Source organism: Eleutherodactylus coqui, chromosome 1 (genome assembly GCF_035609145.1).
Source record: "Eleutherodactylus coqui strain aEleCoq1 chromosome 1, aEleCoq1.hap1, whole genome shotgun sequence".
Lineage (NCBI taxonomy): Eukaryota > Metazoa > Chordata > Amphibia > Anura > Eleutherodactylidae > Eleutherodactylus > Eleutherodactylus coqui.
In genome coordinates this window covers 515,056,380-515,080,327 of record NC_089837.1, presented here as the reverse complement: position 1 = coordinate 515,080,327, position 23,948 = coordinate 515,056,380, and the positions used below count along the sequence as shown (strand labels likewise).

The following is a 23,948-nucleotide window of genomic DNA, read 5'->3' as shown; positions in this document are numbered from 1 at the left end:
TAGAAAAGCTCTCTTGTAAAACACCTCAGCGACATGCGGTAGATTTCATAACTTTATAGAATCCGGTAGGGCGCTGCTTTTTCTTGGACTTTTAAGGACATTTCGGGTTGACAAGTATAGATTGTCTTTACTTCTTCCTGTGACATTATTATCATACCTTACAAATAAATTCACTAAACATTTATTTCCTGTGTTTTACATCTAGAAAGATGAAGATCCATGTATATACAGCAATAATTGTGAGAGCCGGTGTTGCTATAGGAATTCCCCTAACGGCTCTGGGATATGTGTTCGAAAATCATTCCCAGAAGTGAGATGCTACGGCCGGGTGAGTACCTGTAAGCCGCTCTTGTACTGGTTCCTCCTCCCTGCACTCAGTATAATTTTTCACTCACATGGCCTTTAAACTGTCAGATCCACATCATTGATTTTCCAATATGACACTCCATGAGGAAGAATTCCCACTTTATGACCTACAGCTGGGATTGGAATATTATTTGAAAGAATTTCAAAATAGTGCAGATTTAGCTGAAGATTTGGGTGCGGAATCTGTGTCCAATTGGGCAGTGAAAATTGCCTTGTGAATGAGGCCTAAGGGCCCTCTGTCTGTCTCTTCACATCTTTATAAGTAACTATTTTGCATTGCTCATAACATATAGAGCCCGGAGCATCTTATGAGAAATATACACGGAGAGGTTACTGTTTTATTTCTATTGGAAGTAGGAGGTTAGCATAATTGTATGTCCCCCAACACACAGGGCCCTGAGGGCATTCTGCTCCTCCAAATGAAGAGCCGAGAAGGAAAGAACGGGAAGTTTTGTCCGATCATCTGACCAACTTTTATAATCTGCACCAAATGGCTTTTGTTTAGAGATGAGCGAACGTACTCGTCCGAGCTTGATACTCGTTCGAGTATTAACGTGTTCGAAATGCTCGTTACTAGAGGCGAGCACCACGCGATGTTCGAGTTACTTTCACTTTCATCTCTGAGACGTTAGCGCGCTTTTCTGGCCAATAGAAAGACAGGGAAGGCATTACAACTTCCCCCTGCGACGTTGTGGTGAGGCAGGGACAGTGAAAGACATATCCAGTCTATATAGGCAGTGGGCTTTTCCAAAAAAAATTGGGAAAAAAAATCTATTTGGGCTGCCTGTGACCGTCCTGACTGTACTGCGTCTCTGCTGGGGGTAGTTGTCCTAATTCATACGCAGCCAGCTAAGTGTTACAGCAAGCTTGCGCAAAATTCTTTCCTGCCTCTGCTGTGCGGTCCATAAGCGAAGTCAGCCTCCAACCACAGGCCAATAAGCGGCACATTTAATTACAGCGTTCTGTTTCTGCAATACTGGTAATACAGCATGCTGTGGGGTAGGGGTAGGCCTAGAGGATGTGGACGCGGGCGAGGACGCGGAGGCCCAAGTCAGGGTGTGGGCACAGTCCGAGCTCCTGGTCCAGGTGTATCGCAGCCGACTGCTGTGGGATTAGGAGAGAGGCACGTTTCTGGCGTCCCCACATTCATCTCACAATTAATGGGTCCATGCGGTAGACCTTAATTAGAAAATGAGCAGTGTGAGCAGGTCCTGTCGTGGATGGCAGAAAGTGCATCCAGCAATCTATCGACCACCCAGAATTCTGCGCCGTTCACTGCTGCAACTCTGAATCCTCTGGCTGCTGCTCCTCCTTCCTCCCAGCCTCCTCACTCCATTACAATGACACATTCTGAGGAGCAGGAAGACTCCCAGGAACTGTTCTCGGGCCCCTGCCCAGAATGGACAGCAATGGTTCCGAATCCTCTCTCACTGGAGGAGTTTGTCGTGAGCGATGCCCAACCTTTGGAAAGTTCCCGGGGTCCGGGGGATGAGGCTGGGGACTTCCGGCAACTGTCTCAAGACCTTTCAGTGGGTGAGGAGGACGATGACGATGAGACACAGTTGTCTATCACTCAGGTAGTAGTAATTGGAGTAAGTCCGAGGGAGGAGCGCACAGAGGATTCGGAGGAAGAGCAGCAGGACGATGAGGTGACTGACCCCACCTGGTTGGCTACGCCTACTGAGGACAGGTCTTCAGAGGGGGAGGCAAGTGCAGCAGCAGGGCAGGTTGGAAGAGCCAGTGCGGTGGCCAGGGGTAGTGGCAGGGCCAGACCGAATAATCCACCAACTGTTTCCCAAAGCGCCTCTCGCATCATGCCACCCTGCAGAGGCCGAGGTGCTCAAAGGTCTGGCAGTTTTTCACTGAGAGTGTAGACGACCGACGAACAGTGGTGTGCAACATTTGTCGCGCAAAGATCAGCCGGGGGGCCACCACCACCAGCCTCACCACCACCAGCATGCGCAGACATATGATGGCCAAGCACCCCACAAGGTGGGACGAAGGCTGTTCACCGCCTCCGGTTTGCACCGCTGCCTCTCCTCCTGTGCCCCAACCTGCCACTGAGATCCAACCCCCCTCTGAGGACACAGGCACTACCGTCTCCGGGCCTGCACCCACCCGCTGTCCTCGGCTCCAGCCACCAATGTCTCTCAGCGCACCGTCCAGCCGTCGCTAGCCCAAGTGTTGGAGCTCAAGCGCAAGTACGCCGCCACGCACCCGCATGCTCAAGCGTTAAATGTGCACATAGCTAAACTGATCAGCCTGGAGATGCTGCCGTATAGGGTTGTGGAAACGGAGGCTTTCAAAGGTATGATGTCGGCAGCGGCCCCGCGCTGCTCAGTTCCCAGTCGCCACTACTTTTCCCGATGTGCCGTCCCAGCCCTGCACGACCACGTCTCCCGCAACATTGTACGCGCCCTCACAATGCGGTTACTGGCAAGGTCCACTTAACAACGGACACGTGGACAAGCACAGCCGGGCAGGGCCACTATATCTCTCTGACGGCAAATTGGGTGAATTTAGTGGAGTCTGGGACAGAGTCAGAGCCTGGGACCGCTCACGTCCTACCCACCCCCAGAATTGCGGGCCCCAGCTCGGTGGTGGTATCTGCGGCGGTGTATGCTTCCTTCACTAAACCACCTTCCTCCGCCTCCTCCTCCTACGCAACCTCTGTCTCGCAATCAAGATGTGTCAGCAGCAGCACGTCGCCAGCAGTCGGTGTCGCGCGGCACGGCAGCACAGCGGTGGGCAAACGTCAGCAGGCCGTGCTGAAACTACTCAGCTTAGGCGATAAGAGGCACACGGCCCACGAACTGCTGCACGGTCTGACAGAGCAGACCGACCGCTGGCTTACGCCGCTGAGCCTCCAACCGGGCATGGTCGTGTGTGACAACGGCCGTAACCTGGTGGCGGCTCTGCAGCTCGGCAGCCTCACGCACGTGCCATGCCTGGCCCACGTCTTTAATTTGGTGGTTCAGCGCTTTCTGAAAAGCTACCCACGCTTGTCAGACCTGCTCGGAAAGGTGCGTCGGCTCAGCGCACATTTCCGCAAGTCCCACACGGACACTGCCACCCTGCGCACCCTGCAACATTGGTTTCATCTGCCAGTGCACCGACTGCTGTGCGACGTGCCCACACGGTGGAACTCTACGCTCCACATTTTGGCCAGGCTCTATGAGCAGCGTAGAGCTATAGTGGAATACCAACTCCAACATGGGCGGCGCAGTGGGAGTCAGCCTCCTCAATTCTTTACAGAAGAGTGGGCCTGCTTGGCAGACATCTGCCAGATCCTTGGAAACTTTGAGGAGTCTACCCAGATGGTGAGCTGCGATGCTGCAATCATTAGCGTCACCATTTCTCTGCTATACCTCTTGAGAAGTTCCCTGCAAAGCATAAAGGCAGACGCTTTGCGCTCGGAAACAGAGGTGGGGGAAGACAGTATGTCGCTGGATAGTCAGAGCACCCTCCTGTCTATATCTCAGTGCGTTGAGGGGGAGGAGGAGGAGCATGAGGAGGAGGGGGAAGAGACAGCTTGGCCCACTGCTGAGGGTACCCATGCTGCTTGCCTGTCATCCTTTCAGCGTGTATGGCCTGAGGAGGAGGAGGATCCTGAAAGTGATCTTCCAAGTGAGGACAGCCATGTGTTGCGTACAGGTACCCTGGCACACATGGCTGACTTCATGTTAGGATGCCTTTCTCGTGACCCTCGCGTTACACGCATTCTGTCCACTATGGATTACTGGGTGTACACACTGCTCGACCCACGGTATAAGGAGAACCTTTCCACTCTCATACTCGAAGAGGAAAGGTGTTCGAGACTGATGCTATACCACAGGACCCTGGCGGACAAACTCATGGTAAAATTCCCATCCGACAGCGCTAGTGGCCGAAGGCGCAGTTCCGAGCGCCAGGTAGCAGGGGAGGCGCGGAGATCAGGCAGCATGTACAACACAGGCAGGGGGACACTCTAAGGCCTTTGAAAGCTTTCTGGCTCCCCAGCAAGACTGTGTCACCGCTCCCCAGTCAAGGCTGAGTCGGCGGGAGCACTGTAAAAGGATGGTGAGGGAGTACGTAGCCGATCGCACGACCGTCCTCCGTGATGCCTCTGCCCCCTACAACTACTGGGTGTCGAAGCTGGACATGTGGCCTGAACTCGCGCTGTATGCCCTGGAGGTGCTTGCTTGTCCTGCGGCTAGCGTCTTGTCAGAGAGGGTGTTTAGTGCGGCTGGGGGAATCAGCACAGATAAGCGTACCCGCCTGTCAACCGACAGTGCTGACAGGCTTACACTCATCGAGATGAACAAAGCCTGGATTTCCCAGACTTCTCTTCTCCACCAGCGGACAGCAGCGATACTTAAACAATACGTTGGCTGCACCCACGGATGGAAGCATTGTTCTCTATCACCATCAAAAACGTTGACCTTTTAGCTTCATCAATCTGTGTATAATATTCATCCTCCTCCTCCTGAAACCTGACGTAATCACGCCGAACGGGCAATTTTTCTTAGGCCCACAAGGCTCAGTCATATAATTTTTGTAAACAATTTTTATACGTTTCAATGCTTATTAAAGCGTTGAAACTTGCACCTGAACCAGTTTTTATTTTAACCGGGCTGCCTCCAGGCCTAGTTACAAATTAAGCCACAGTAACCAAAGCCATTAATGGGTTTCACCTGCCCTCTTGGTTGGGCATGGGCAATTTTTCGGAGGTACATTAGTACTGTTGGTACACCAATTTTTTTGGGCCCTCGCCTACAGTGTAAGCCAATTAATTTTTTGCCCACCTGCATTAAAGCTGACGTTACATCAGCTGTGCTGGGCACTGCAATAGGATATATTTATGTACCGCCTGTGGCTTCCTGGCACCCACGCATGCTGTGGGTCCACAGTGAGTTGTAACTGCATGTGTCCACTTCTAAAGAACCCCAGTCTGACTGGGGCATGCAGTGTGGGCCGAAGCCAACCTGCATTAAACATGACATTACCTCAGCTGTGCTGGGCAATGCAATGGGATTTATTTATGTACCACCTGTGGCTTCCTGGGACCCTTCCATGCTGTCGGTCCACACGGACTTCACAATAGGGAGTTGTACCTGCCTGTGTCTACTTAAAAAGAACCCGAGTCTGACTGGGGCATGCAGTGTGGGCCGAAGCCCACCTGCATTAAACATGACATTACCTCAGCTGTGATGGGCAATGCAATGGGATATATTTATGTACCGCCGGTGGCTTCCTGGCACCCACCCATGCTGTAGGTCCACAGGGACTTCACAATAGGGAGTTGTACCTGCCTGTGTCTATGAATTAAAAACCCCGGTCAGGTTGGGGCATGCAGTGTGGGCCGAAGCCCACCTGCATTTAATCTGACGTTAGCTCTGCTGTCCACGGCACTGCAATGGGATACATTTATGTACAGCCGGTGGGTTCCAGGGAGCCACCCATGCTGTGGGTGCACACGGAATTCCCATTGCGGAGTTGTACCTGCCTGTGACTATTTATAAAATACTGCGGTCTGACTGGGACATGCAGACACCTTGACAGAATGAATAGTGTGTGGCACATAGCTTCCCGATTGCTATGCCCACGTGTGCAGCTCCTGATGGCGGAGGCACAGGATTATATTTCTCATTGCTTCTGTACAGCATTGTGGGATATCGCCCCGCCCCTTTTAAAGAGGGTTACTGCCTAGCCGTGCCAACCCTCTGCAGTGTGTGCTTGCGGTTCCTCCTCATGGCAGACGCACTTATAAATAGACCTGAGGGTGGTGTGGCATGAGGGCAGTTGAAGGCTGGGCAGGGACACTTTGGTGTGCGCTGTGGACACTGCGTCGTGCGGGGGGGGGGGGGGGGGGGGTTGGGCAGCATGTAACCCAGGAGAAGTGGCAGCGGAGTGTCATGCAGGCAGTGATTGTGCTTTGTTGGAGGTAGTGTGGTGCTTAGCTAAGGTATGCATTGCTAATGAGGGCTTTTCAGAAGTAAAAATTGTTGGGAGGGGGGAGGGCACTCTTGCCGCTATTGTGGCTTAATAGTGGGACCTGGGAACTTGAGATGCAGCCCAACATGTAGCCCCTCGCCTGCCCTATCCGTTGCTGTGTCGTTCCTATCACTTTCTTGAATTGCCCAGATTTTCACAAATGGAAACCTTAGCGAGCATCGGCGATATACAAAAATGCTCGGGTCGCCCATTGACTTCAATGGGGTTCGTTACTCAAAACGAACCCTCGAGCATCGCGAAAATTTCATCCCGAGTAACGAGCACCCGAGCATTTTGGTGCTCGCTCATCACTACTTTTGTTGCAGATTTTGGTACAGATATACAAAATTTGTCCTGCATGTTGTCTATCCCCATGCAATATGTTGGTGTGTATGCACCACGATAGATAGCACATCCTGCAATTTTACTTTCACAAAAATCACTGGTGAAAGTGGCTCAATAGAAGTCAATAGGCTAGTGGCATTGCATTTCGCCACGAAAAAGCCTTCAAGACATGCTCTATTCTTAAGCACATTTGTGCACCAAAATCCTCATAGGAATCCATGAGGGTGCACTAAAGTGCACATTTGTATGTGTTGGCATGTGCAAAACACTACACATACTAGAACACTGACACCTCATAAGGCTAATTAACCTTTTTAAATCAGGGCGTGATTCCCCCACCCTTGTGAAAGAGCTCTGCCTGTGCAAATATCTTGATATTTGAACTGAGCTAATCCTACAGAAATCGCCAACTAGTTCATTTTCCTGTTTTAGATGCATGTGTGATTTTTTGCTATACTGAGTATTCCAAAGATCACATTGTGTGTCTAAATAAATAACAAAATAAAATGTCTGTAAAATGTATTACAAATATGCTTGTTTTTTCAAATACATTTTTTTAATTTTGTGGAAGTGAAGAACGACAAAAAAGCACATGCAGTATCACATAAATCCTCATAACCCTTATAATCACCTCCATACTGTCACTGAACAAATCCCATTATATCAAGACCAACATCACCAATAATACTATATAGGCCCATATAATACGGCCATAACACTATATAGGCCCATATAATACGGCCACACCATAGTGATTAATACCATCATACTGTCACTGAAAATAAGACCACTGCTACAAAGATCAGTTATCTGTTATAACACTGAGAGTCACATAATACCCCCAGACTGTGACCACGTAATGTCAGCATAGTGTTACTGAAAAAATGCTGTACAAAGACCAATAATATACCCTATTCAGTGACCATAAAGTTGTATATATTAGATCTACAGAGGTGTTTTGCAGACCGTATAAATTACTACAATACTGTTTTAGGCTGGATTCAGACGAACGTATATCGGCTGGGTTTTCACACCCGGCCGATATACGTCGTCTCTCTCTGCAGGGGGGAGGCTGGAAGAGACGGGAGCAGTGCTCTGAGCTCCCGCCCCCTCTCCGCCCCTCTGCACTATTTTCAATGAGAGGAGGTGAAATGGGGGCGGGGCTAAATTACGGGAATTAGCTCCACCCCCGCCCCACCTCTCCCCATTGAAAATAGTGCAGGGGGTGGAGAGGAGGCAGAGAGGGGGCGGGAGCTCAGAGCACTGCTCCTGGCTCTTCCAGCCTCCCCCCTGCAGAGAGAGACGATGTATATCGGCTGGGCGTGAAAACCCAGCCGATATACGTTAGTCTGAATGCACCCTTATGCAGTGATCACTTCTCCCAGACGCAACTTGTCTCTAAAAAATTTGACAGAGATTTTTAACTCGATTTTCCAGTGATATACCTTTGTTTCCAAACTTATATGATAATATTCTTATCCATAGTGTCCCAGGCAGTAGTAATACACTTCAGGTGACCAACACAGTAAAGGGATCCCATTTTTTGTGTTCTTTACCTAGTATTTGCCACTTTGAGTCCAACACACAATAATAGAGCCTCTGTTCAATTAAAATGCCCTAAAAAGACTTCTCACCCAGTAATAATGCCCCTCATAGGCCTCTATTCAGTAGTGATGCCTCATATAGGTCTCACTCAAGAATAATCCTGCAAAAAAGCCCCAGCCCCACCACTCAGTAGCAGTACACCACATAGGTCTCTGCTCCCACACTCGGTAGCAATTTCCCTCATAACCCCCACACTCAGTGATGTCTGTCATAGCCCCCAGCTTCCACTCAGCAGCAATTGCTCTCATCGGCTCAAGTCCCAATTTCATAATGGTGCACTTTAGATATAGTAAAAAAAAATAGTTATACTCACCTGTGTCGCTCTTGCCTGCTCTGCAGTCATATCTGCACAGATCACATTATCAGTATATGCAGAATTAACTGCTGAGAAGTACAGGCATGGAGTGCATAGGTAGAGTGGGAAGGGTACCATAGGTGAGTTTAAGTTTTTCTACATTTCACAAAAAAAAAAATGTCCTCCTCTCATTCAGCCCCGGGACCCTAATGGCTCACTCTGAATTGTCCAGTGGGTTAAACAACCAATCAGCTAGCATTTCCAGGGCAGGGACATGGCAAAGTTTCCAACTTTCTAGAAATTCCCAGTCAGATACGTTTTTGGTGATGATGAAAAAAAAAAAGATGCGTATGTGAAGATTTTCAGGTTGGCAATAACTGAGCAGGTTATTATGACTGAAATTATCAGCATTTTCAACAAATAAAAATTGACAGCCCTGAGGAGAGAAAAGCAAGAAGTCTGCATGTCCCTGACTGCCTGCCATACATCCGCCGCCCGGGCTGAAGGATATTTCTATGGGGCTCCTTCCTAGAGACTTCAGTGACATATAGTAGATTTGAAAATCTGGAAGGCCTCCTCTTTTCTGGGAGGCTCATGGACATTATGGAAGAGTTGACAAGCATGTAATAATCTTCACTAGGTCATGTGACATAAATGTGTAACATTCTGAACAAATTCACTAAACATTTATTTTTTCTGTTTTAAATTTAGAATGAAGCAAATCCATGTTTTTACAGTCACCAGTGTCATAGCGGGTGTTGCTTCCCTATTGGCACAGCGAAAGATGCGACGTGTGTACATAAAAATCCGGAATCCCGGAAATGTCTTGGTCCGGTGAGTACCTGTAGCCAGCTGTTGTCCTCGTTTCTCATCCATGTAGACAGTATAAGGTGTTGTTTACATGGGTTTTAAATAGTCAGATCCATGTTGGTTTTTCTGACATGGATCTGTCAGTTTAACCCTTTCCAATCCACTGTCTGACGTCTTCAAATATTCTGATTAAAGGTTGTACTGCTCCGATGTCGAAAGACGTCTGTCAGGGTATTCTTACTGTAGATTACTGGCCGCTCTGTTGTCAGGGGCCTCCCCAGCATGTCACATACCGCAGTACTGGCTCTAGCCAGCAAATGGCACCATTGTATAATGGCGGAAAGAGAAAAACCCCTAGGAAACCTTGAATCCAAAATTGAATTCCAAAGGGTTAATCCACAATAGCATATTGCGGCTACGGTTTGGCACATGCACACTTGGATTTGGCACTTGTCAGTGGGGTATATACACTTGTGCCCACCGGACGTGGTTTTGGTGTGATTGACATTCTTTTCATATAATCAGTTATGCTACCTGTGAATGCTCCAGTCCAGTATCTCGGATAACTGTGGTAAGTTGTAACATGAGAGATAATACATGGCGACCAGCATTGACCCCCAGGTATGCGTCCATTTATCAGACCTAATCCAATCCGGCTGTTTACCACTCCGGGCATTATACGTCAGCGGACATCTATGAGTTGACCTTTTATACAGCCGGAATGCTTGTGAAAGCCTAGGCACAACAAACGTGGACATAAAGCATACTCAGATGCTAGTACTTCTAAGCATCTACCATGTTCCAAAATGGCCACGCCTAACTGAAGTCACATGACATAGGTCAGGTGACCAATGACACGGCGGAAAGCCTTCCTGCGTCATGACGCGTTGGTCACCTGACCCGAAGAAGATAGCTGCGTCACTACTCTCCGCCCTCTGGTCTCATCGGGCATAGTTGCCACACATCACTATGCATTGCTGGATTCGGGATGCCAGCGACGGCTCCGCCCCCTGACGTCAGAACGCTGGAGGGCAATACGCCCTGTTGTTATGACCATGTGCTTATGCCGGCCGCTATGTTATATGTATCAGCATCAGCTTGTGATCTGGGGTTATATTTACAATCAGACTGCAGCAAAGGTAATACACTTTCTTTAAATCAGCACTCAGTGGATTTAGTAATATGGGATCCATCTGGATAGATGAAAGAAAAAAAAAATGCCAGCTGGTTGTCACATGGTGATTGGCTTCTAATCCTTGCACTCCCCCAGATGCGAGGAGTTTCAAGACTAATTAACACAGGACTATTCAGTTCACTTCATACTGCCCCGTCCACCATCAAGGCCTGAGGCTATGTCTCTCTGATCCTGCATACTCTAATTCAGCTTTCACACTAATGAAGCTATCTCTATTAGGCAGCTGCAGCACTATTGCCTCTTTGCTATAGACTGGTTTTCAGTAGAAACTGATAGAGCTTACTCTGTGCATCACAACCTTGCACTAGGTATTTGTCCATTGCTCCTAATATATCTGTTCTGACTGTTTCATGGTCGCCAATCGAGCAGCATTATAGTTACTTATAGACTGAAGCTACCTTTAACAATAACTCACGAGCTGCGTATCTGTCTATAGCAACACATCTGCTTTAGACATCAGTCATTTATTGAGCAATAACGCCCCCTCATCCTGTGCTTTACAATCTATGCACTGAGTATGTGTCTATTGCTCCATATATACTTGATCTCGTAGCTCTATGGTCGCTGATGAGCATCAATACAGTTCCTTATAGGCAGAAGCTGTATTTAAAAATCCATGTATTGGATATCTGTCTATAGTAACATATCTGCATTCATCAAGTGAGCATTAACCTCAGTCAGTTAAGGAACAACAGAGTATCTCTATCCTGATAACTAAGGCTCTATAGTCACCATTGAATATCAACATTGGCGACTTATAGATCTAAGGTGTGGGAATAAAAAAAAAACAAAACATGCATTTGGGTACCTGTCTATTGCAACTTATCTGTAGTCGCAACATATCTGCAGTTGCCATATGGGCCTTGTTATTGGTCATCTAATGAATAATAAATTGAGATGAGCGAGCACCAAAATGCTCGGGTGCTCGTTACTCGAGTCAAACTTTTCGTGATGCTCGAGGGTTCGTTTCGAGTAACGAACCCCATTGAAGTCAATGGGCGACCCGAGCATTTTTGTATATGACCCATGCTCCGCTAAAGTTTTCATTTGTGAAAATCTGGAAAACCCAAGAAAGTGATGGAAACGAAACAGAAACGGATAGGGAAGGTGAGGGTCAACATGCTGGGCTGCATCTCAGGTTCCCAGGCCCCACTATTAAGCCACAATAGCGGCAATAGTGCCCCCCCCCCCCCCTAACAATTTTTACTTTGGACAAACCCTCATTAGCAAGGCACACCTTAGCTAAGCACCACACTACCTCCAACCAAGCACAATTACTGCCTGCGAGACACACCACTGCCTCTTCTCTTGGGTTACATGCTGCCCAACCCCCCCCCCCCAAACGACCCTGCGTCTGCAGCGCACACAAAAGTGTCCCTGCGCAGCCTTCAGCTGCCCTCATGCCACACGCTTACTTCATAGCCACACCACCCTCATGTCTATTTATAAGTGCGTCTGCGATGAGGAAGAACCGGAGGCACACACTGCAGAGGGTTGGTAGGGCCAGGTAGCGACTCTCTTTAAAAGGGGTGGGGTGATAGCCTACAATACAGTTGAGAATCAATGAGAAATTGGCGTTCGATCTTCATTCCAATAAAGTACCAACCTCCATCAGGAGCTGAAAACGTAGGCATAAGTTACATAGCTATGGGGAATCCATGTGCCCACACAGTATTCATTCTGTCTAGGTGTCAGATAGCTCAATTGATACCGCAAGGGGAAAGCCATCTGCACTCTGCCCCCTACCCAAGTCAGTCAGTGTCTTTGTGCCAGACAGGTCAAACACGTCGATGGGAAGTCTGTGTGCACCCACAGCATAGGTGGGTCCAACGCAACCCAAGACATGAACAATAAAGAAATCAGAGTGACCAAACATGGCAGACCTAAACTGCGCCGACGACATAGGCCTCGGGCCACAGCTGTCACGGAACTGGGGTCTGGGTACTGGAAGTCCCTGAAAGCTACCCGCAACCCCTGTCCCTACCTACTTGCCCCCCTGGGCGACAACTGGGCGACGGTCCCTTTACTCACTAGGGAAGCGGGGCAGGGGGTCAGATTTACAGACACAGAGGCAAGTCAGGAAGTCCGGGACGGCAACAGGAGAATACACGGTACCAGAGATTAGGCGAGGTCAAGGTTAGGTCCAAAAGCAGGGGGTCACAACGGGAAAGCAGATCAAAATAACGCGGGTGTAGCCTGGAGACAAACATACACTGGCAATGCAGGAAGGGAAAAGACACATTTAAATGCTGTCAGAACTCCCGCCCCAGCAGCTGATTGGGGCGGGGAGCCTGCCAGCAGCCAGACCCAGACCTAAGTCAGAGTGCAGAGACCCAGACATCCAGTTACGAGTGCAGAACGCTGATAGAATGTCATGGCAACAGGGACAGCATCGCCGCATTCCCAGCAACCCGATTACCCTGGCGCTACCTCCTGAGCACAGGAGCGTGTGACCGGAGCCAGTGTCCGGGACACCGGCGGCCATTAGAGGTCACCAAGACCGGGGCTCCCCTGCGCCGCACCTGATCAGCTCGGACCCCGAGAGCAGGCGGTCCTGACAACAGCTTCAGCAATCGTAGGCATGAAGCGGACTTTAATGCTAGTACACCTGTGAAGGTCTCATTAAATCACTTACGTTTTCTTTCACCGCTCCAAAGACTGCATTTGCCAGGAAAAAGTTCCACAGGCCCAACCTGGCGCCATTGCAGTTCCCCCGGGACATAGGCCTCGGCCAAAAGCTTCAGCAATCGTAGGCAGGAAGCGGACTTCGATGCTAGTACACCTGTGAAGGTCTCAGTAAATCTGTTACGTTTTCTTTCACCGCTAAAAGACTGCACTAGCCAGCAAAAAGTTCCACAGGCCCAACCTGGCACCGTTGCAGTTCCCCCGAGACATAGGCCTCGGCCAACAGCTTCAGCAATCGTAGGCAGGAAGCGGACTTCTAAGCTAGTACACCTGTGAAGGTCTCATTAATGCAGTTATGCTTCTCTCCTGTGGCCCAAACGAGTTTCTCAGATAACTGTGGTAACACGAGAGAAAATACATGATGCGCAATGCTGACCCCCTGATCCCAAGCAGGAGGAGGAGGTGGCCTCACAAGGCCAAGAAACCATGAGCAGGACCCGCTATAGCCTGTGCTGAAAGGATATGAGCATGCCCTTGGCCAGGCTCTGTCCCAGCGAACACCTTGTGTGGCCCAAGGTGCTGCGAGTGACATAGCAATGTCCACACACTACTTATTCTGTTTGGGTGTCGGATACCTCATCGACAATGCAAGGGGTAAACCATCTGCACTCTGCACCCTACCCGAGTCTGCCAGTCTTTTGAGGACAGACAGGTAAAACACCTCTATGGGAAGTCTGTGTGCACCCAAAGCATGGGTGGGCCCAAGGAACTTAGACAGTACATATAAAGAAATCAGAGTGCCCAAACATGGCAGACTTTCACTGCGCCCAGGACATAGGCCTCTGCACAAACCCTCAGCAATCACGGGCATAGAGCGGACTCCGATGCTAGCTTAGCTGTGAACGTCTCATTAGCGCTGTATTACTCCTCTTCTTTGTCCCAATGCAGTGCCCCGGATAGCTGTGGTAACATGAGAGAAAATGCATGTTGCTTTCGGCCCACACTCCATGCCCTAGTCAGTCTGGGTTTTTTTAAAGTGCCAGGCAGGTACAACTCCTCTATGGGATGTCTGTGTGCACCGACAGCATGGGTGGGTCCCAGGAACCCATGTACATAAAGAAATCCCATTGCAGTGCCCCGGATAGCTGTGGTAGCGTGAGAAAAAATACATGTTGGCTTCGGCCCACACTCCATTCCCTAGTCAGTCAGTGTTTTTTTTTTTAGGCCAGATAGGTAGAACACCACAATGGGAAAACTTAGTGCACCCATTATATGCACAGACGCTTGTAATATTCCTGTAGCAAAGGTATAAGCTGACCCCAGTAACAGTTATGTTGCAGAAGTCTAGGGAGATCCCAGTAACATTTCAGTAGTAACAGTAAAGACAGACCCCAGTAACATTTCTGTAGTAACAGTATAGGCAGACCCCAGTAACATTTGTGTAGCAGCAGTATAGGCAGACCCCTGTAACATTTGTGTAGCAGCTGAAGTATAGGCAGACCCCTGTAACATTTCTGCAGCTGAAGTATAGGCAGACCCCTGTAACATTAATGCAGTTACGCTCCTCTCCTTTGGCCCAAACAAGTTTCTCAGATAACTTTGTAGCACGAGCGAAAATGCATGATGAGCATTGCTGATCACCTGACCCAAAGCAGGAGGAGGAGGTGGCTTTACAAGGCCAAGAAACCATGAACAGGACCCGCTGTAGCATGTGTTGAAAGGATGTGAGCAGGCCCTTGGCCAGGCTCGGTCCCAGCAAATACCTTGTGTGACCCAAGGTGCTGCGACTGACATAGCAATGGGCAGTCCATGTGCCCACACAGTATTCATTCTGTCTAGGTGTCGGATAGCTCTAGCGACACCACAAGGGGAAAGGCATCTGCACTATGCACCCTACCCAAGTCCGTCAGTCAGTTACTTTGTGCAGGACAGGGAAATCACTGCTATGGGAAGTCTGTGTGCACCCACAGCATAGGCGAGTCGAAGGAAGCCAAAGACAGCATTAAATATGAAGGAATCAGACTGCCCAAACATGGCAGACTTAAAGTGCGCCGAGGCCGTAGGCCTCTCCCCACACCCTTAGCAATCGCAGGCATAGAGCAGACTCCGATGCTAGTACAGCAGTGAACGTCTCATTAATGCAGTAATGCTCCTCTCCTTTGGCCCAAACGAGTTTCTCAGATAACTCTGGTAACACGAGAGAAAATTCATGATGCGCATTGCTGATCCCCTGACCCCAAGCAGAAGGAGGAGGTGGCCTTCAAGGCCAAGAAACCATGACCAGGGCCCACTGTAGCCTGTGTGGGAAGGATGTGAGCAGGCCCTTGGCCAGGCTCGGTCCCAGCAAACACCTTGTGAGACCCAAGGTGCCGCGACTGACATAGCAATGGGAAGTCCATGTGCCCACACAGTATTCATTCTGTCTAGGTGTCGGATAGCTCTATCGATACCGCAAGGAGAAAGCCATCTGCACTATGCACCCTACCCAAGTCAGTCAGGGACTTTGTGCCGGACAGGTAAATCACTGCTATGGGAAGTCTTTGTGCACCCACAGCGTAGGCGAGCCGAAGGAACCCAAAGACAGTAATAAACATGTAGAAATGATAGTGCCCAAACATGCCAGACTTTCACTGTGCCGAGTACATAGGCCTCTGCACACACCGTCTGCAATCGTGGGCATAGAGCAGACTCCGATGCTAGTACAGCTGTGAAGGTCTCATCAATGCAGTAATGCTCCTCTTGTTTGGCCCAAACTAGTGTCTCAGATAACTGTTGTAACACGAAAGAAAATACATGATGCCCAGTGCTGATCCACTGACCCCAAGCAGGAGGGGGAGGTGGCATTACAAGCCCAAGACACCATGACCAGGACCCGCTATAGTCTGTGTGGGAAGCACGTTAGCGGGCAGAGGGTCAGGCTCGGTTCCAAGCCTCCACCTTTGTGACCTAAGGTGCCCTGAGTTACATAGCAACGGGAAATCCATGTGTCGCAACATAGATAGCTCAACACTGGAAGGGGAAGTCTTTGATTTCCTTGGCCTAGCCTATGCTGTAAGTGCACAAAGATGGTATTACACAGGAAGAAATCGGAGTGCTCAACCATCGGAGAGTTTCGCCCCGCCAAGCAACTTGGCCTCGGCCAGCAATTCTGGCCTAGTCAGTCACTGTATTATTTGTGCCACATAGGTAAAACACCGCGATGGGAAGACTTAGTCCACCCATAGTATGGACAGACCGCTGTAACATTCCTGCAGCAAAGGTATAAACAGACCCCAGGAACATTTCTGCAGCAGCCGTATAGGCAGACCCCTGTAACATTTTTGTAGCTGCAGTATAGGCAGACCCCAGTACCATTTCTGTAGTGGAAGTATAGGAAGACCCCAGTAACATTTCTCTAGCAGCAGTATACGCAGACTACTGTAACATTTCTCTAGCAGCAGTATCAGCAGACCCCTGTAACATTCATGTAGCAGCAGTATAGGCTGTGAGGAAGGAGGAGCAGCAGTCAGAGGATTCAGAGTTTCAGCAGTGAACTGCATAGAAGATTGGGTTGCCCGATACATTGCTGGATGCATTTTCTGCCATCCACGACAGGACCTGCTCACACTGCTCTGTTTGCAATAAAGGTCTACCACGTGGACCCATAAATTGTGATATGAAGCTGGGGACCGCAGAAATCCTTCAGCAGCTGGCTGGGATACACCTGGACCAGGAACTCGTCCTGTGCCCACACCCTCACTTGGAACTCCGCATCCTCACCTGCATCCACATCCTCGACCCCTACCCCTACCCCTCAGCATGGTGGATTACGAATAGAGCAGACACACACCGCTGTAAATAATTATGGAATTATATGCATACACTTTCACGCAGAGAGAGGAATCGTAACACTAACTCCAGGCAGAAAAAAAATGGAAGGAAGGCCGCAAACAGGCCTAGCAATGCAATAGTGATACACCAAAACTCCCACCAGGCAACAAGTAAATGCAAACGGTCAGAGGTAGCCCAATGAAGGAGCTTTTTAGAGGTTTTTTGTTTAAAAGAAGACAGGCTATATACTGTGTATATCACTTTCCCTCTATAAGTACCTGTGTTAGCCGTACGCTGAGCGTCAAATTCACTGCAGACACAGACCGGTGTAAATAATCTTGGAATTATGTGTGTATACTTTGTCGCTGAGAGCGGTATAGTAAGGCAAACTCCAGGCAGAAAAGGAAGGCTGCAAACAGGCCTAAGTGCAATAGTGATGGACTACAACTCCCACCAGACACCCAGTGAAATTTCAATAGTCAAAGGTAGCCCAACTGAGGAGCTTTTTGCTTTTTTTGGTAAAAGAATACAGGCTATATACTGTGTATATTACTTTCCCTCTATCAGTCGCTGTGGCCATATGCTGTGCGTCTCTAATTCACTGCAGACACAGACCGGTATAAATCTTGGAATTAGGTGCGTAGACTTTGTCGCTGAGAGCGGTACATTAAGGCAAACTCCAGGCAGAACAAAAGAGTCAGGAAGGCCGCAAACAGGCCTAAGTGCAATAGTGATGGACTACAACTCCCATCAGACAACCTGTAAAATGCACACAGTCACAAGTAGCCGTAAGAAGGAGCTTTTAATTAAATTTTTTTTGGAAAAAGAATACTGGCTATATGGCGTGTATATGACTGTCCCTCTATCAGGGGCTGTCACTGTACGCTGTGCGTGAAGTTGACGGCAGACACAGAGCGGTGTAAAAAATTTGGGAATTATTGGCGTACAGTTGGAGGCTGACAGCGGTTATGTAACGCTAACTGCAGCAAGAAAAAAATTATACGGAAGGCTGCAAACAGGCCTAGCTGTGCAATAGTGATGGACTACAACTCCCATCAGACAAAATGCACACAGTCACAGGTAGCCCTAAAAAGGACGGTTGGGGTTCTTGTACACAGGATCCTACACTACCACTCTCCCTATCTCAGCAACGCTGTCCGTGTACTATGTAGTACAGACTGCAGCCTGAGAACGCTATAGCCTGCACGCCCGATATACAAAAAAATTGCAAAACTGCTGCCAGCAGCCACAACAGTAATGCACACGGTCAGATGTGGCCCTAAGAAGGACCGTTGGGGTTCTTGTACACAGGATCCTACACTAACACTTTCCCAATAGCAGCACCAGCACTGTCCCTGATCTCTCCCATTGTGTGACTGTGGCGAGCCGCGGGCGGCCCCACTTTAAATACTCGGGGGTCACCTGATCTCGCCAGCCACTCACTGCAGGGGGGTGGGATAGTGCTGGAACGTCACAGGAGGAAGTTGTAATGCCTTCCCTGCATTTCTATTGGCTAGAAAATGGTGTAAAACTTTTAGGGAAGGAAATGGAATTGACTCGAGTACCGCGTGGTGTTCTCCTCGAGTAACGAGCATCTCGAGTACCCTAATACTCGAACGAGCATCAAGCTCAGACGAGTACGCTCGCTCATCTCTAATAATGAAACATCTGATTTCTGACAATCAAGGCTCCAGGAACTAATAGACAACTCTTCACTGTGAGACCTCTCTGGTTGAGCAGACTATCATGTCCATATGAACCCAGAAAAATGAACAAAATTCGTTAAATCCAAAGGGAACTAGATTATGCGTATTTCCTAATTATCATGACTTAGGTTAAAAATTACTCCCGATGAACCGCTAGCATCAGCGGAAAAATGTGTTGAGTATATTACAAGATCAAGAGTAACAGCATATTTTAGGTCATCAGATAGCACTGACATTCTTGTGCAATCAGAATACGAGCATATGATTATCAGTTGGATTGTCAAGACATTATTGACAACAAGCACTGATATTCAACAGATATCATAGACATACAGTAAATACGGTGCCTGTTGGTACCTAAGATATCCAATTCTGGTCTTTATACTGTGCGATCTGATTTTGGAAAGTCACCGCATGCTTACAAGAACAGCTTATATATGTCTATGCGCACTTAAATCAGAATCCCTTTTAATAGCTGAGTCTATAAAGGTAGATTGACAATAGAACTGACACTCATTAGCTTTTGCACATTGTGTCTATGTGTTGTCCTGTAGTACTTATGATACCATTGTTTGGTTCCATGTACTTGTAGCTTCAGGTACTGGAAAATTGTTCTTCGTTTGTGCCCTTATGTTATGTTTTTTAACAATTTACTAATAAAGATTGGAATTTTAATTTAGTCCTAACTGTGAAGGGCTTTCTATTCTGATTTATTTGACTTTCTGCTTCTGTAAATAATACTTCTAACCAGCATCTGCAAAATTCAACAACCCTTTCGAATGTAAAAGATTTATTTTTAAGCAGGACGTGTCGCAACAGTTGCCACCACAGGTAAACAGTGACCCTGTGAAAGTCTTATTAAATCAGTTACGCTTCTTTTGATTGATCCAAACCAGTGTCTCAGATAACTGTGGTAACAAGAAAGCTAATACATTGCGACCAACGCTGACCCCCAGTGATGCGTGCATCTATCAGACCCAAACTAAACCGGCCGTTTACCACTCGGTATTTAACATCTGCTTTAATCCTAAAATGCGCAGTGTTCAATGAGTTCTATCTGGGCATAAAGCAGACTCGGATGCCAGTACTTCTAACTAGCATCTGCAAAATTCAACAACACTTTCGAATAAAAAAAAAAATTCTTTTAAGCAGAAGATGTCACAAAGGTTACAACCACAGGTAAACAGTGACCCTGTGAAAGTCTCATTAAATCAGTTATGCTTCTTTTAATTTGTCCAAATCAGTGTATCAGAAAACTGTTATAACACGAGAGCTAATAAATGGCGACCAGCGCTGACCCCCAGGGATGCGTGCATTTATCAGACCCAAACCAAACCGGCTGTTTACCATTTAGGGTATTTAAAGCCGACTCAGGTGCTAGTATTTCTGTGAAAGTCTCATTAAATCAGTAACAGTTCCTTTTGATCGCTCCACGGACAGCAACAGAAAGAAGAAATTTGATTGGCCAAAGATGGCAGAGTTGCACCCTGCCCAGGTCCTTGACTTCTGCCCACACCCTCAACAAACGTGGGTATAAAGCAGACTTGGATGCTAGTTCTAACTAGCATCTACAAATTTCAACAACCCTTTTGAATGTAAAAGATTTCTTTTTAAGCAGGAGGTGTCGCAAAAGTTGCCACCACAGGTGGACAGTGACCCTGTGAAAATCTCTTTAAATCAGTTACGCTTCTTTTGATTGGTCCAAACCAGTGTCTCAGATAACTGTGGTAACATGAGAGCTAGTACATGGCAAGCAGCGCTGACCCCCAGTGATGCATGCGTTTATCAGACCCAAACCAAACTGGCTGTTTAACACTCAGGGTATTTAAAGCAGACTCGGATGCTAGTACTTCTGTGAAAGTCTCATTTAATCAGTTACAGTTCCTTTCATCACTCCAAAAGCAGCATGAAACATGGTTATAGGCAAACCCCTGAAACATTTGTGTATCAAGAGTATAGCCGAACACCTGAAACATTTGTGTACTAAGAGTATAGGCGAACCCCTGACACATTTCTGTACCAAGAGTATAGGAGAACTCCTGAAAAATTGGGGAACTAGGAGTATAGGCAACCCCAAGAAACATTTGTTTACCAAGAGTATAGGCGAACCCCTGTAAAATTTGTGCACCAAGAATACAGGCAAACCCCTGAAACATTTCTGTACCAAGAGTATAGGCAACCCCTGAAACATTTGTGTATCAAGAGTATAGGTGACTCCCTGAAACATTTCTGTACCCAGAGTATAGGCAAACCCCTGAAAAATTGGGGGATCAGGAGTATAGGCAATCCCCTGAAACATTTGTGTACCAAGAGTATAGGCGAACCCCTGTAACACTTCTGTACCAAGAATACAGGCAAACCTCTGAAACATTTGTGTACCAAGAGTATAGGCGAACCCCTGAAACATTTGTTTACCAAAAGAATAGGCGAACCCCTCAAACATTTCTGTGCGAAGAGTATAGGCGAACCACTGAAAAATTGGAGGACCAAGAGTACAGCAAACCCCTGAAGCATTTGTTTACCAAGAGAATAGGCAAACCTCTGAAAAATTGGTGAACCAAGAGTACAGGCAAGCCCCTGAAAAATAGGTGTACCAAGTGTATAGGCGAAGCCTGGAAAAAATTAGTTTGCTAAGAGTATAGACGAAGGCCTGAAAAATTGGTGTACCAAGAGTACTGCTGTACCCGTATAAAAATTGGTTTATCCAGAGTGCAGGTAAAATCCAGAAACTTTTTTTAAAGATAGAGCTCATTGTTGCTTAATTTGCTAAAATAGCTTGGAGGCAGCCCTCCAAAGAAATTAGTTTTAACAGAGTATTTTGGTCCTCTGAAAAAAATGGCTGTTCAGTGTGATGTCATGCTGGTTTAGAAGGAGGAGGAGGAAGATCAGAGAGGGATAGACCAAGCAACTTCTTCCATTTTTTGGGTGATAGAGGGTGCATGGTTTTCCTGTTCCAGCTTAAATAATCTTTATGTTCCGCTGCTTTCCACTGATGGAAAAAAGAAGTCAGGGGAAATCCAGCCTTTGTTCATCTGAATGAATGTAAGCCTGTTGGCACTGTCAGTTGACAGGTGGGTATGCTTATCCGTGATGATCCCCGCAGCAGCACTAAACACCCTCTCTGATAAGATTATTGCGGCAGGGCAGGCCTGCACCTCCAAGGTGTACAGTGCAAGTTCGTTGCACGTGTCCAGCTTTGACACCCAATAGTTGTTTGGAGCATAGGAATCACGGAGGACATTAGTATAGTCTGCTATGTACTCCATGACCATCTTTTTACAGAGTTTCCTGCGACTCAGCCTAGACGGGGGAGTGGTGACACACTCTGGCTGGGGAGCCATAAAACTGGCAAAGGCTGGGAGAGTGTTCCCCTACCTGCGCTGGACATGCTGCCTGATCCCCACATCTCCCCTGCTAGTTGGCCCACTGAAGTACGTCCTCTACCGCTTGCATTGACGGATGGGAACTTTAGCGTCAGCTTTTCTACCAGGGCCTTGTGATATTGCATCACTCTTGTACTCCTTTCCTCTTCGGGAATGAGAGTGGAAAGTTTCTCCTTATTCCGTGGGTCAAAATGAGTGAACACCCAGTAATCAGTGTTCGTCAGAATGTGTCTAACGCGAGGGTCACGGGAAAGGCAGGTTAACATGAAGGCAGCCATGTGTGCCAGAGTCCCAGTACGCAACACATCACTGTCCTCACTAGGAGGATGACTTTCATGTTCCTCCTCCTCTTCAGCCAATACACGCTGAACAGATGTGAGGGAAGTAGCATGGGTACCCTCTGCTGTGTGGGCAGCGGTCTCTTCCCCCTCCTCCTCCTTCTCTAATACACGCTGAGAAACAGATGTGAGGGTGGCCTGGGTATCAAGCGACATATTGTCATCCCCATCTCCTGTTCTAACTGCAAAGCGTCGGCCTTTATGCTTAGCAGCGAACTTTTCAGCAGGCAAAGCAGCGGGATGGTTACGCTGATAATGGCCACATCGCCACTCACCATTTGTGTAGACTCCTCAAAGGTCCTAGCACCTGAGAGATGTCTGCCATCCATGCCCACTCCCCTGTGAAGAAGTGCGGAGGCTGACTACCACTCTGACAGGCATTTTGCAGCTAGTATTCTACAATGGCTCTTCGCTGCTCGTAAAGCCTGGCCAACATGTGCAACGTAGAATTCCAGCGCGTGGGCACGTCGCACTGCAGTCCGTGCACTGGCAGCTGGAAGCACTGTTGCAGTGTCCTGAGGGTTGTAGCATCTGTAATGGACTTCCTGAAATGGGCGCACACGTGACGCACCTTGCTGAGCACGTCAGACAAATGGGGGTAGTTTATCAGAAACCGCTGAACCACCAGATTGAACACGTGGGCCAGGTGTGGCACGTGTGTTAGTCTGTCAAGCTGCAGAGCCGCCAGCAGGTTACACCCATTATCATACAAGACCATGCCTGGTTGGAGATTCAGCGGCAAAAGCTTCTGGTCAGTCTGCTACGTTAAACCCTGCAACAGCTCTTGGGCATTGTGCCTTTTGTCTCCCAAGCTGAGTAGTTTCAGCACAGTCTGCTGACGCTTGCCCACCTCAGTGCTGCAGCACCTCGAGCTTCTGACTGCCGGCAACATGCTAACACGTGGTAATTGAAAGGTGGAGGGGGAGGAGGAGAGTGGGTGTTTGGAGGAGGTGGCATAATAAGCCGAAGAAACCTTCACTGAGCTAGCACCTGCAATGCTCGGTGTGGGTAGCAAGTGAGCGGACCCAGGGTCAGACTTCGGGTCAGACTTGTTCCCAGCCTTCACCAAGTTCACGCAATGTGTCATCAGGGAAATGTAGTGTCCCTGCCCGCCAGCACTTGTCCATGCGTCCGTGCTTAAGTGTACCTTCCCAGTAACCCAAGTATGTAGAGAAAGGTATGGCAGCAAACCAGGTGCAGATAAATGATGCAGTGCTTTATTCCTCCTCAAGTCACAGATACATGACGTTTCGACACAAAGTCTTTTTCAAATGCAATGAAAGCCATGGTACAACAGGGTATATATGCAGTCAAACAGCCAATCAGTTGTCAATTGCAAATTAGTACCTCATGTGGAGAGTTTAAGATCAATGCATGGATACTTGTGGGCACTTCCGGCATCAGGCGTCGTCATGGAGAAAGTCGTGGTAAAACGTCATGATGTCATGACGCACCACGCATAGGAACCTCGTGCAGCGTATCTAAACTGTCACGTAA

At 48.1% G+C, this 23,948-nt stretch overlaps 2 protein-coding genes across 2 annotated transcripts in view; both read left to right on the top strand.

The window, feature by feature from the left end:
* Window positions 1–23,948, top strand: part of LOC136588589 (keratin-associated protein 10-4-like) — an 820,730-nt gene that overhangs the window by 575,760 nt on the left and 221,022 nt on the right. The gene's annotated exons all lie outside the window — the stretch shown is intronic.
* LOC136617008 (uncharacterized) overlaps window positions 1–23,948 on the top strand; it is a 60,416-nt gene that overhangs the window by 15,483 nt on the left and 20,985 nt on the right. Inside the window, exons 2-3 of the mRNA XM_066594226.1 lie at window positions 206–328; window positions 9,296–9,418. Of these exons, the coding sequence (XP_066450323.1) occupies window positions 206–328; window positions 9,296–9,418 (246 nt within the window). The remainder of the gene's footprint in view (window positions 1–205; window positions 329–9,295; window positions 9,419–23,948) is intronic.